The sequence below is a fragment of the Xenia sp. Carnegie-2017 genome, unplaced genomic scaffold (assembly GCF_021976095.1).
Source record: "Xenia sp. Carnegie-2017 unplaced genomic scaffold, XeniaSp_v1 HiC_scaffold_14, whole genome shotgun sequence".
NCBI lineage: Eukaryota > Metazoa > Cnidaria > Anthozoa > Malacalcyonacea > Xeniidae > Xenia > Xenia sp. Carnegie-2017.
In genome coordinates this window covers 4,336,167-4,348,653 of record NW_025813447.1, presented here as the reverse complement: position 1 = coordinate 4,348,653, position 12,487 = coordinate 4,336,167, and the positions used below count along the sequence as shown (strand labels likewise).

At 36.0% G+C, this 12,487-nt stretch overlaps 1 protein-coding gene and 1 non-coding gene across 3 annotated transcripts; both read right to left on the bottom strand.

Annotated features, from left to right (window-relative positions):
• Positions 1 to 3,431: 3,431 nt before the first annotated feature.
• LOC124434856 lies at positions 3,432 to 11,931 on the bottom strand. Of its 2 annotated transcripts, none has more exons than XM_046984776.1 (2): positions 11,713 to 11,931; positions 3,432 to 6,017 (listed from the first exon to the last, which is right to left on the bottom strand). In XM_046984776.1, exons 1-2 carry the CDS (start codon positions 11,734 to 11,736, stop codon positions 4,482 to 4,484), a joined length of 1,560 nt encoding a protein of 519 aa, XP_046840732.1. In that variant the 5' UTR covers positions 11,737 to 11,931; the 3' UTR covers positions 3,432 to 4,481. The 2 variants fall into 2 exon arrangements, with proteins under 2 accessions (XP_046840732.1, XP_046840733.1); XM_046984777.1 differs by lacking the exon at positions 11,713 to 11,931 and adding an exon at positions 11,075 to 11,186.
• Positions 6,388 to 6,462, bottom strand: Trnaa-ggc. The gene has a single exon. It is a non-coding gene; the product is annotated as a tRNA-Ala (tRNA).
• Positions 11,932 to 12,487: the final 556 nt, after the last annotated feature.

Below are 12,487 nucleotides of genomic sequence, written 5' to 3'. Positions count from 1 at the left end.
TGAGAATTCTCTTTAGCTGAACTTGGCAGGGTTTTCAGAACACATATACTTGGATGTATAGTGCAAGAGAAGGAAATACTTTAAATTCATATTTGCTACTATTTCTGGGTATGTTTAACACATCTCCAATTAAAATAAGTTTATAACTTAATGTCGTATTTGCGTGTAGGCATGAAGTGTGTCCACATGACTTTCAAATCTCGTGGGATCTCTGCGGTAGATGCTAATACACTTAGAAAATTGAACGAGACTTATCTGAAGTTGAAGTTCGATTGGGATTCTATTAGCATCTACAGACCAGAGATTACCCGCCCACCCATCATGTTACTGCCTCCCTGCAATATCGTTTATATGCACATTTAGGGGGTTCATGTAACCACTATCTTTGAAATATAACCAATGTGCGCATGCGTAGTATCTCGTGGGATCTCTGCTCTGTAGATGCTAATAGAATCCCAATCGAACTTCAACTTAAGGTAAGTCTCGTTCAATATCCTAATTCTATACGATAAGTGACCTGCTCTTGACTTTAATGTCATGACGCCTACGCGTTTTTAGTCTTTAGATGATTGCTTACACAAATGAGTAAGCAAAAAATGGTGGACAGCACTTGGGAAATCCCCTATTAAGTCTGGATGGTTAAGCATTCTGCAATCGGAACAATTGAGATCAGCAATTTTATATAATGCATCTTACAACGATATGATGGCAGTATTTAAGACGTATGACGTGGTATAGACAGTCAAAAATCTCGTTGAAAGCACAAGAAAGAAATTTCAGAATAAAACATAAGCTACTAAAAAACATTATGTTGTTATCAAGTCATATTGAGTACCGAAGGGAGATGTTGTCTCACTTTAAATTATTTCTTTTGGTGATTAATCTTTTACATATAGCTTTACACGAATAACTGATATATAAACGTACATTAAACGTAATAACGAAACATTTCGCCGTAAAATTATCGCAGAATCTGCAAGTTGTCTTCAGACTTTTGTTATCGTGGATATATAATTGTAAGTTAAGCCTTTGACGTCTCTTATAACCAGTCAAGGCAGTAAAGAGAGCTGAAAGCTCGTTTGATAAAAATTATTATGCTAGGGAACGTTTGACCGCAAAATTTTTGTTGTTAGCTATGTTCGTAAGAAAATGAGATGTTCAATAGGAAATTTCATCAATTTGTTCATGAAAGTAACAAACAAACCTGAAACTTGGTTTTTGCAGTTTGGTTCACATCCATTATCAGTTTGAATACTACTTGCACGTCAAATTTTTATTTCTTCTCTTCCTGCAACTGGAATTACACAATCAGTTGTTTAGTGCTTTGCTACTCTCTAATAACGGTTCATTCAAGTTGCTCAATCTATCACAATACAAAGTGCATACGATATTTACATTGAAATAATGATAATTAACTATTTCGAAAAATATTTGCATAGTGGTATTTTTTTGAAAATTATAATGTAAAACATAATGAAGCCTTCAATGATTGCATATTTTTTGTCCGTTTGTTTTGAGATAATTCTACTGTTTTAATTAGTTTGGAGACAGATATAAAATGGGATGATTTGACGAAAGATTAAAGAAATATATTGATGTGGCCAGACTTACTTACATGGATTGAGCCTGTTGAACATGATTCATCAAGTTTTTTAATGATTCATTACCTGATTTTTAATAACTCTAGTTCTTTGTGAATGTTTTCCGGTTCTGGAAGTTTTGGGGTTTTCTGGGAGGGAACTGTGCCCTCCCTTGTTGGTATAAAAAAGGTTTGCGTGCCTGTGATTGGGTTGATGAAAACCATTTTGTAAAAATAGTTTGTGCCCGTTGGCCTGGATTGGGTATTAGATTCATTACTGTCTTACTAGAGCTTCGAATATCTTGCACATTTTGCTAGGTCTTCCCCAAACAAAAGAGGGCCCACTTTGTGAGTCCTTGCACAGAGCAGTTTAAAATCAGGATGAAGTATGGGCCGAATTGCCTCTTTGCGCTTGTATGAAAGTTCTTTGCATACATGGCCAAATAAAGCAGTTACATCAAGCAGTGTTGGTATAAGAGCTATATAATTTGGAATTGTCTTATTTTCCCGGCATTGTAAAAGGTTGTCAATGCTACTAGCAAGCCCTGATAAACCTTTGATGGTGGAATCTTGTAGATTTGCCATTTTGATATCCCCCTTTTTAGTAAATGGCTTCATATTTTGCCATATTTCTTGATTTATTCTCGGCACATACATTTGCTCGCAATTTTTAGGCCGAGGGTATTTATTAAGAATTTCTTTTAATTTGGTAGCGTCGAAATCTTCGCTAAGCTTGGCGTTTATGATTTTTGCCAATTTTTCTGAAATGGGGGGCTCGGGTGGTCCTTAAAAGATAGTGTTTGGGCAATTTCAGAAAGAAGATCATCGTTATCGACCGCGTTTTCAATTTCTGAATCAATTTCTGGTCCTTCGAATAAACTCAAAGTTTCGTCTGATTGTTCATGCACAATCTCATGGTTTCCCTCAGTACTTTCAGACTCAGGACTTTGCTGGTCAAATGAGCGGTCATTGCCGTCAGAATTGTGCCCAGACTTTGTGGCAATTTTTGCCCTCTTTGGGGCCGAGTTCTCATGCTGTTCGCCTTGTTCGGCTTCGTCTATTATCAATAATTCATTGTTTTCAATAGATGCACGTGGTCGCTTTTTGGCGGCATTATGCTCGTCAAATATACCTTTCAGACATTTATTCGTTTCTGACATGTTAGCCTCCATAGCCGAAAGCGATGAGTATAAACGTGAGTCACCGCTAATGGGAACACTATCAGGCCGTTGCGGCGCGCTGATTTCATAAAATTCAGACACGGCGGGTTCGTCATCGGTTAATGATTCGGATGACATACTTTAATTGTTTCTACATAAATGGAACAAAAGTTATGAACAATAACGTTAGGAAAACGATAAACCTATCTGTAATTAGCGATTGTATCCTTTTTAGAAGATACTGTGAGAAATTGTATTATGGATAGGAAGGATTATAATGAATAAATATTTTTCCTAAATTTGTCCGTAGCTTCGCTTGCGACAAGACGTACACAACTGGCTAGCTTGCGCATGAGTATGCTCTCTCGTACAACTCGGACACGACCATAGCTCATGACGTAGTAGAATCGGATGATACTTATGAACTTAGCAACAAACGTAGTGAATCATTGAACGAGCTTCGTGATATAACTTGGAAAGGTCAAATCAACTGCAATCACAGTAAAGAATCTTGCAATAAATAAATTTCAGAGGTGCAGGCACGCACTGGGAAAGATCTTATTGACAAACCGGCCATCTTATCGCAAAATTGTAAAAGAACGCGAGTTTGCCGTATTTACGACAAATAGCTTTGTCGTTGTATCTTTCTGTCAAGTTGTTTTCGAAAAACAGTAAAGATTAATGTTGCTAAATGCTTTTCAAGTGTTTATTCTGTGACTTTCTACATTCATTACCTGATTAGTTATTTACACGAACCTTTTTGGGCTATATAAAAAAGTGATTGGTGACGCTTAGCTATGCATATGTAAAGCTAACTATGTTCTTTCTATTCCCCGTGTATACTTCATGTTATTATAGTTATCCTCACCCAAGCTATATAAACTTTACTATGAAACCATTTCCATTGTTTTCAGAAAAAAGGAAGTCCGTGAAGAGACTTCCATCTTACATCTTTAGTCGTATCCACATCCTTAGCCATTTTTTCTATCTCATTGACTATGCTTATCTTTTTCGTTTCGTATTTCTCCGCCTCCTTCTGCTCGCCATCTTTTGTATACAATTCGTAGAGCAGCTGATAAATGTCTATCAGCCATGGATGGTCTTCTGAAAACAAAATTTCGGTGATGTCCAAAGCTTCTAACAGGTTTTGCTTTGCTTCATCAAATCTTCCCGCCTTGAAAAGGCAGAGACCAAGAACTGACAAGCTTCTAGAAATTCCAGGATTGTAGTAATGATGGACAGAATTTTTTATCTTTTCCAGAGCCTGTTGGGCGTAAACCAAAGCAAGGTCGCAGTTTGGGTGATCTTTTAAAGACAGGCATGCTGCCAAATTTCTCAGTGCTAAGGAAATGCTTATCTCAGACCCAAGTTGATCGTATCTAACTTTAGCATCCTCCAAATTTTTCATAGCCTCCTCATAGTCACCTTTCTTCAACAAGCAAAACCCAACGTAGAAAAGAGAATCAGCCTCTAGAGAATCCTTATTCGGTGTATTTAAGTTCTTTCTTATGTCTTGGGCTTGGCGAACAAATTCAAGCCCTTTTTCTTTCATTCCAAGACGTACGAAACATAATCCAATGTTATTCAGAATTTCTGCCTTTTCAGCATTGAGGTCATCTGCGGTGTATGTAGCTGCCTCTCTATAAAGATTGACAGCTTCTTCATATTTTCCTAGTTCATGCTTGCACCATGCTTCATTAGTTAGGACACGTGCAAACTTCTTTTTCTCTTTGATGTACTGTTTATGGATTTCCTTTCAAATATTTTTCCGCATCAGCATATCGAAACGTTGCAAGGTAACAGTCTGCTATTTCGATCATGTTATCGACAAGCAGATCATAACTATTTTCATCATCTTGTTGACTGACAAGGTCTTTCACGTTGGATTTGAATAAGTTCATTGCCAATTGAAAATTACCCTGTTTTTTCGTGCATTTTGCAATTTTATATGAGACTTCGAAATAAGTGAAATCAATTCCGACTTTCTCTTGCAGACGTTTGCTTGTTTGGTACGAAACGATTGCTGATTCATATTCTTTCCTGCTTTGGTAGGCAAGCCCTGCAACTTTAGCAAGTTGTGCTGCTGTGGTCAACGTGGTTTTCTGCTCATTTTTCACTTTTTCAACAGACGTAAAGACAACAACCATTGCAGTGGCAACAACGTCGACGAGAAACATGTCATCCTTAGCCTTTTCATTTTCCATATCATCTAACATCTTTTGGACATCGACATCGTCAAGTTTAAACGATTGTAAGCTCTTACCACGTGGCGACAACCTTTGAAACAAAATTTTGTCACATTTATGTTGCTTCACAACGTCGTTGTACACTGCGTTTCCATTGGTTGATTCGTTGACAAAATAATGTAACCAACTTGTAAGACCACCATTAGAAGGAATTTCTGATTCTGAAGACGAGGGAGGTGCAATTGATAAAACAGAAACTATTTCTACGTGTTTACCATCTCTTCCAAAAAGTTCCTGTGCTCTGGGAATTGCTTGTGCCAAAGGACAATTTCCACCAACGCCTCCATCGACAAATTCATCGTCGCCAATTTTGACTGGAGTGTCAAAGTAAACTGGAGCATTTGATGTTGCGAGTAAGACTTCGTAAGCTTTGTAACTCTTGTAGTAATCACTTGCTGTATCAAACAGCACCAGATCTTTGTTTTTGCCGATTTTTCTTGCAACAGCTCCAGCAACAGGTTTCAAAGGATCCTCACCACTTAAATCACTTAAGCTGCAATCACCAAACTGATTCTGCAGGACTTTTTTTACGTTATCTTGCGAATATGCCACAAGTGGGATGCTAGACAACCCAGGTATTTGAGAAAAAAACCTCTGAGAGCAGGTCTTCCTAAAAATTTCTCTAGCCTTTGTGAGATACATCTGAATGCATTCATTTATGCTCATTTGTTTTCTTGTATGGTGATCTTTCCCCACTTTATTTCCGCCAACTAAACCAAACGCGATCAGGCCTCCTGTGCTGGTACCAACTATCATCTCGTACACTACAGCTGGATGAATAGGATCCTTAACGTCTCTCAAATCGTTGATCAAACGTTCTCGAACTGCGCGATCTTCCAGGAAGTTTTCTTCTTTGTCATCATTTTCTTCCTTTACAAGATATTTCACAGTCTCAGGAGTTTTCAAAACAATCGTTGCCAAACGTAAAACGTCGTCGAGAATCTTCACTTCCATTACACCTCGACTTCCTCCTCCATCGAAAGACAATATGTCAATCCTCTTTTTTGTTAAATCCACTTCCACATTTAAATCCTGCGTTTGAAAGAAATAATAGTACAAGTTAAGTCTTATTTTTTTGTGAGTTCAGTTTGCTCTTCCTTTATATTAGAGAGCTTAAATTAGAGATGTTTTGAAATCTGTAACGTCAAGCGGAAGTAAATTTAACGATTTTGATGACGTAGCCTATTTGAGGCGAAGTCAAAGACGGACAATTGGTTGTTTTGGCGCTCTTGTTTTTTAACAAAAACGTGACAGGTAGACGTAATTTTTTTGTTTTTTTCTATAAAAATGTGTTATATGAAAGAATGTTTTATGCAGTGCGGTGTTTGAAATTAAATGTAGATCTGATCATCGCACTTTGCTGGACAATTTAAGCAACTGCTCATGAACCTGAAAAATTCCGGTGACTCAACGGGATTCGAACCCATGACCTCTGCGGTGCCAGTGCAGTGCTCTGACCAACTGAGCTATGAAGTCACACACTGGTGAGCAGGTCAATTTTGTTGGGCTGTGTTTTCTCGTGAAAGGAATGTCATATGATAGAATGTTTTATGCAGCGCGGTGTTTGAAATTAAATATAGATATGATCTTCGCACTTTGCCGTACGTTGAGTCACCTGAATTTTTCAGGTTCATGAAACAATTGCTTAAATTTCCAGCAAAGTGCGAAGATCATATCTACATTTAATTTCAAACACCGCACTGCATAAAACATTCTTTCGTATGACATTCCTTTCACGAGAAAACATCAACCCAACAAAATTGTTACACTGTGTGACTTCATAGCTCAGTTAATTAGAGCACTGCACCGGCACCGCATAGGTCATGGGTTCGAATCCCGTTGAGTCGCCTGAATTTTTCAGGTTCATGAGACAATTGCTTAAATTGTCCAATAAAGTGCCAAGATCTTATCTACATTTAATTTCAAACACCGCACTTCATAAAACATTCTTTCGTATGACATTCCTTTCACGAGAAAACATCAACCCAACAAAATTGACCTGCTTACCACTGTGTGACTTCATAGCTCAGTTAGTCAGAGCACTGCACCGGCACCGCAGAGGTCATGGGTTCGAATCCCGTGGAGTCACCTGAATTTTTCAGGTTCATGAGACAATTGCTTAAATTGTCCAGCAAAGTGCGAAGATCATATCTACATTTAAAATGTGTTATGTTGACATGTAATTAAAACAAAATGCCAAGCGTAATTTTTATGTTTTATTTCCTAAAATTGTGTTATGCTGACACATGATTAAAACAAAAATTCCACACTTAATTGAAGGCAAAAGAAAACTTAGATTACATTTTGAGTCAGCTTAACAAAAACCTTTACATCAAAACCGCGGTCATAGATCTAGTTCCCAAACGTAACTCATGACGTTCGTCTTAACAAAAATTGTGCTAAGTTCTTTCAAAATCTTTGAGTTCACAGCAGCAGATATCATTGGCTTAAATATTATTGAGGAATATATACGCGTTCGGTGCAAAATGAATGTTTCCCGTCAAACGTCATGCACTGAAGATCAAGAATTGCAATTGCATTGTTGCTATTTATTTGTCTTGAAACAAATGCCTTATAATAAACGAGACACACAAGTTTACATTTCATACTAAATTTGTTGGCTTGTTTTTGAGGAATATACAATAAAATTCCAAACGACGCTCTTCGAATAGGTTCACAGCTACCTGTTGACTCTACCTGTCAACATATTCATCAATTGTGTGCTTATAATTTAAATGAACCTGCTAAATATCACACTACCCCGTTCAGATTAGTCTTATCGAACCACATTGAAAATTATTGCAAAGACTCTGAGATATGCTCAAGTAGATTTTATCTATTAAATCAGAGTGAACCGTCATTCCTTTATCCCTTCTGATCAATACAAAAATACTTTGCTAACTTTTTACACATACTGACATGTATGACGACATTGGAATTGATCAGAATCAAATAATATGCGTTAGATTATAAAATTAAAAGTACAGTATAGCAATATAGCATTGCTGATGTATTTTAATGCTTCGGGGATTGGTTGATGTTGATTCTAAACATGCTCTATAACTCTAGAAGACACTCATTTTTGAGAGCTACCTGTCTATTCTCCCATTATGTCATATTGTAAATGAACTTTCTACAGATAAGAAACTACACAGCTCAAATAAGGGTTTTACCACATTCAGTATTATTATATAGAGACACTAAGATCACCCATTCAGCTTTAAGACCATTTTATGTATCATTTCACTGGTAGCAATGTTTCATCGAAAAATGTAGAGTGAGCCGAGATTCTTTCATCTCTTCTATTCGTTACCGAAATGCTTCGCTAACTATGCACACATACAAACGTCTATAAACTAATGGCGGCAGACTGAAAAAAATAATGATACACATTTGTGTAGAAGGTTGAAAGTACAGTACAAGAATATAGCACTGAAGAAGTATTTAAATGCTTCAGGGATAAAAGTGACTCTATCCACACATATTTCAGCACTTATTCCTACAGTAAAGACGCTGTAGTAAATTCTATTTTATTAAATTAGCTAAAACAAATTGTGTTGAGTATTATAAATCCTTCACCATTATTTCTGAACCTCCAACAGTTTAGTGCAACTGGATGGCTTAACGTTGAATATTTGATTGGATAATTAGAATATGAATGTTAACAGCTGCATACAAACAAGTGTGCCATACACTCAATTTCAATAGACAGATGCATTCGTACCCCAAAATTCTTAGATGAAGACATCGTTTAGATCAAAAATACACCACATTTTGTCCGTAAATGTTTGTCCTATACTAACATTTAAACAGACTTGCCAAACTTGCTCTTTATATCATAAGGCCTTTTTCATTCCATTCGCTCTCTAACTTATTCTCCTTCTAACCCAAAAAGTGTACTAAGTTCTTTCAAAATCTTTGAGTTCACAGCAGCAGATATCATTGGCTTAAACATTATTGAGGAATATATACGCTTTCGGTGCAAAATTAATGTTTCCCGTCAAACGTCATGCACTGAAGATCAAGAATTGCAATTGCATTTGTGCTATTTATTTGTCTTGAAACAAATGCCTTATAATAAACGAGACACACAAGTTTACATTTCATACTAAATTTGTTGGCTTGTTTTTGAGGAATATACAATAAAATTCCAAACGACGCTCTTTGAATAGGTTCACAGCTACCTGTTGACTCTACCTGTCAACATATTCATCAATTGTGTGCTTATAATTTAAATGAACCTGCTAAATATCACACTACCCCGTTCAGATTAGTCTTATCGAACCACATTGAAAATTCTTGCAAAGACTATGAGATATGCTCAAGTAGATTTTATCTATTAAATCAGAGTGAACCGTCATTCCTTTATCCCTTCTGATCAATACAAAAATACTTTGCTAACTTTTTACACATACTGACATGTATGACGACATTGGAATTGATCAGAATCAAATAATATGCATTAGATTATAAAATTAAAAGTACAGTATAGCAATATAGCATTGCTGATGTATTTTAATGCTTCGGGGATTGGTTGATGTTGATTCTAAACATGCTCTATAACTCTAGAAGACACTCATTTTTGTGAGCTACCTGTCTATTCTCCCATTATGTCATATTGTAAATGAACTTTCTACAGATAAGAAACTACACAGCTCAAATAAGGGTTTTTACCACATTCAGTATTATTATATAGAGACACTAAGATCACCCATTCAACTTTAAGACCATTTTATGTATCGTTTCACTGGTAGCAATGTTTTATCGAAAAATGTATAGTGAGCCGAGATTCTTTCATCTCTTCTGTTCGTTACCGAAATGCTTCGCTAACTATGCACACATACAAACGTCTATAAAACATTGGAGGCAGACTGAAACAAATAATGATACACATTTGTGTAGAAGGTTGAAAGTACAGTACAAGAATATAGCACTGAAGAAGTATTTAAATGCTTCAGGGATAAAAGTGACTCTATCCACACATATTTCAGCACTTATTCCTACAGTAAAGACGCTGTAGTAAATTCTATTTTATTAAATTAGCTAAAACAAACTGTGTTGAGTATTATAAATCCTTCACCATTATTTCTGAACCTCCAACAGTTTAGTCCAACTGGATGGCTTAACGTTGAATATTTGATTGGATAATTAGAATATGAATGTTAACAGCTGCATACAAACAAGTGTGCCATACACTCAATTTCAATAGACAGATGCATTCGTACCCCAAAATTCTTAGATGAAGACATCGTTTAGATCAAAAATACACCACATTTTGTCCGTAAATGTTTGTCCTATACTAACATTTAAACAGACTTGCCAAACTTGCTCTTTATATCATAATGCCTTTTTCATTCCATTCGCTCTCTAACTTATTCTCCTTCTAACCCAAAAAGTGTACTAAGCTCTTTCAAACTTTTTGAGTTCACAGCAGCAGATATAATTGGCTTTAATATTATTGAGGAATATATGCGCGTTTGGTGCAAAATGAATGTTTCCCGTCAAACGTCATGCACTGAAGATCAAGAATTGCAATTGCATTGTTGCTATTTATTTGTCTTGAAACAAATGCCTTATAATAAACGAGACACACAAGTTTACATTTCATACTAAATTTGTTGGCTTGTTTTCGAGGAATATACAATAAAATTCCAAACGACGCTCTTTGAATATGTTGACAGCTACCTGTTGACTCTACCTGTCAACATATTGATTAATTGTGCGCTTATAATTTAAATGAACTTGCTAAATTTCACACTACCCCGTTCAGATTAGTCTTATCAAACCACATTAAAATTCTTGCAAAGACTCTGAGACCTATACACTTGTAGATTATATCTATCAACTCAGAGTGAACCGTGATTATTTAATTTCTTCTACATGTTCAATTCTGAAATGCATCGCTAACTTTTCACACACACTAACATGTATGAAGACATTGGAGCTGGGAAGAATCAAATAGTATGCATTTGATTAAAAATTTGATGTACATTACAAGAATAAAGCATTGCTGATGTATTGTAACGCTTCATGGGTTGGTTGCATAATGTTGATTCTAAACATGCACCAAAACTTTAGAAGACACTTACTTTTGAGAGCTACCGTGTAAATGAACTTGCTATAGATAAGATACTACACTGCTCTAATGGAGCTTCTGTCCACATTGAGTACTATTATATAGACACTATAAGATCACACCTTCAGCTTTAAAACCATTTCATCTATCAATTTAATGGAAAAAATGTTTCATCGAAACATGAAGAAACAACCGAGATGCTTTTATATTTTCTGTTCACTAACGAAATGCTTTGCTATAACTATGCACACATACTAACGTCTATAAAACATTGGAGCCAGACTGAAACAAATAATGGTACTCATTTGAGTAGAAGGTTGAAAGTACAGTACAAGAATATAGCATTGAAGAAGTATATAAATGCTTCAAGGACTATAGTGACTCTAACCAGACATATTGCAGCACTCGATCCTTCACTAAAGACGCTGTAGTAAATTCTGGTTTTTTAGTTAAAGCAGAAATGGGTTGAGTATTATAAATCTTCGATCATTATTTTTGACCCTCAACAGTTTAGTCCATCTGGATAGCTGACCGTTATCCGTTAGATAATTACAACATGAATGTAAAAAGTTGTACGTTTTTTAAAAAAAGTCACTGACAAATAAACAACAGTGCCAAATACTCAATTGTATAGACAGAAGCATTACGCACCTTAGAATTCTTAGATGAAGACATCGTTTTGGTCAAAAATACGCCACCTTTCGTTTGCACCTGTATGTCCTAGTAAACTGCGAGTAAAGAGATTTATCTGATACAAACTGTTCATTTAACACAATAACGTTAAGACCAGTAAAGCTCCTCCCCTAAATACTGTCCTTAGCCAATTACATCGATATACGTGTCAAGGTATCCGTTAATTCAATTCTAATCTAGCACAAATAAGTGACGTATCAGATTTGACTAATTGAAACATGCCAGTGGCGGTGTCATAGTGATTTGTGTTATCTCGTGAAATTTGTTTTCCACGGGATAAAAGCGCCGACAACAGACTATTAAGAGAAGAGCCATAGAAAGACCTAGTTCAAACGGCGCCGTAATGACCTAATGTTACTTACGGTTAGCCAAAATTGCTATGGGTAAAAATTGGCTCAACTCAAAGTTACAATGCTATTTTGAATATTTATCGTAAAAATCATTAAATGGAAGTACTGCAAAGTACAATGAACAAATTGAACGACTCTGTAAAATTCTAAATCAAAATAAGTAATACTTGGATGTTTTCGTTGTAACTGTCCGTTATTTTTGTTTGGAGCGTTTGGCCAAACACATTATATCTCTTTATCTTCTTCCATTTTTTTGGTATATATACAACGTTCTTTCTATTCATGATTGTTTTGCAAATTCTAAGATTGAATTAATTGGCTGAACTCAGATCGATTTGTACAGGCTAATGAAACTCAGCTAAAGAACCAGCATGCGCATGCGT

What these genes read in the sequence shown, in the direction of transcription:
- LOC124434856 (XM_046984776.1), bottom strand. Translation starts at nt 11,736, where the DNA reads ATGTCTTCATCTAAGAATTCTAAG. An exon ending in CTTCATCTAAGAATTCTAAG is followed by an intron (nt 6,018 to 11,712) that starts GTGCGTAATGCT and finishes TTTCAAACGCAG; the next exon opens with GATTTAAATGTGGAAGTGGA.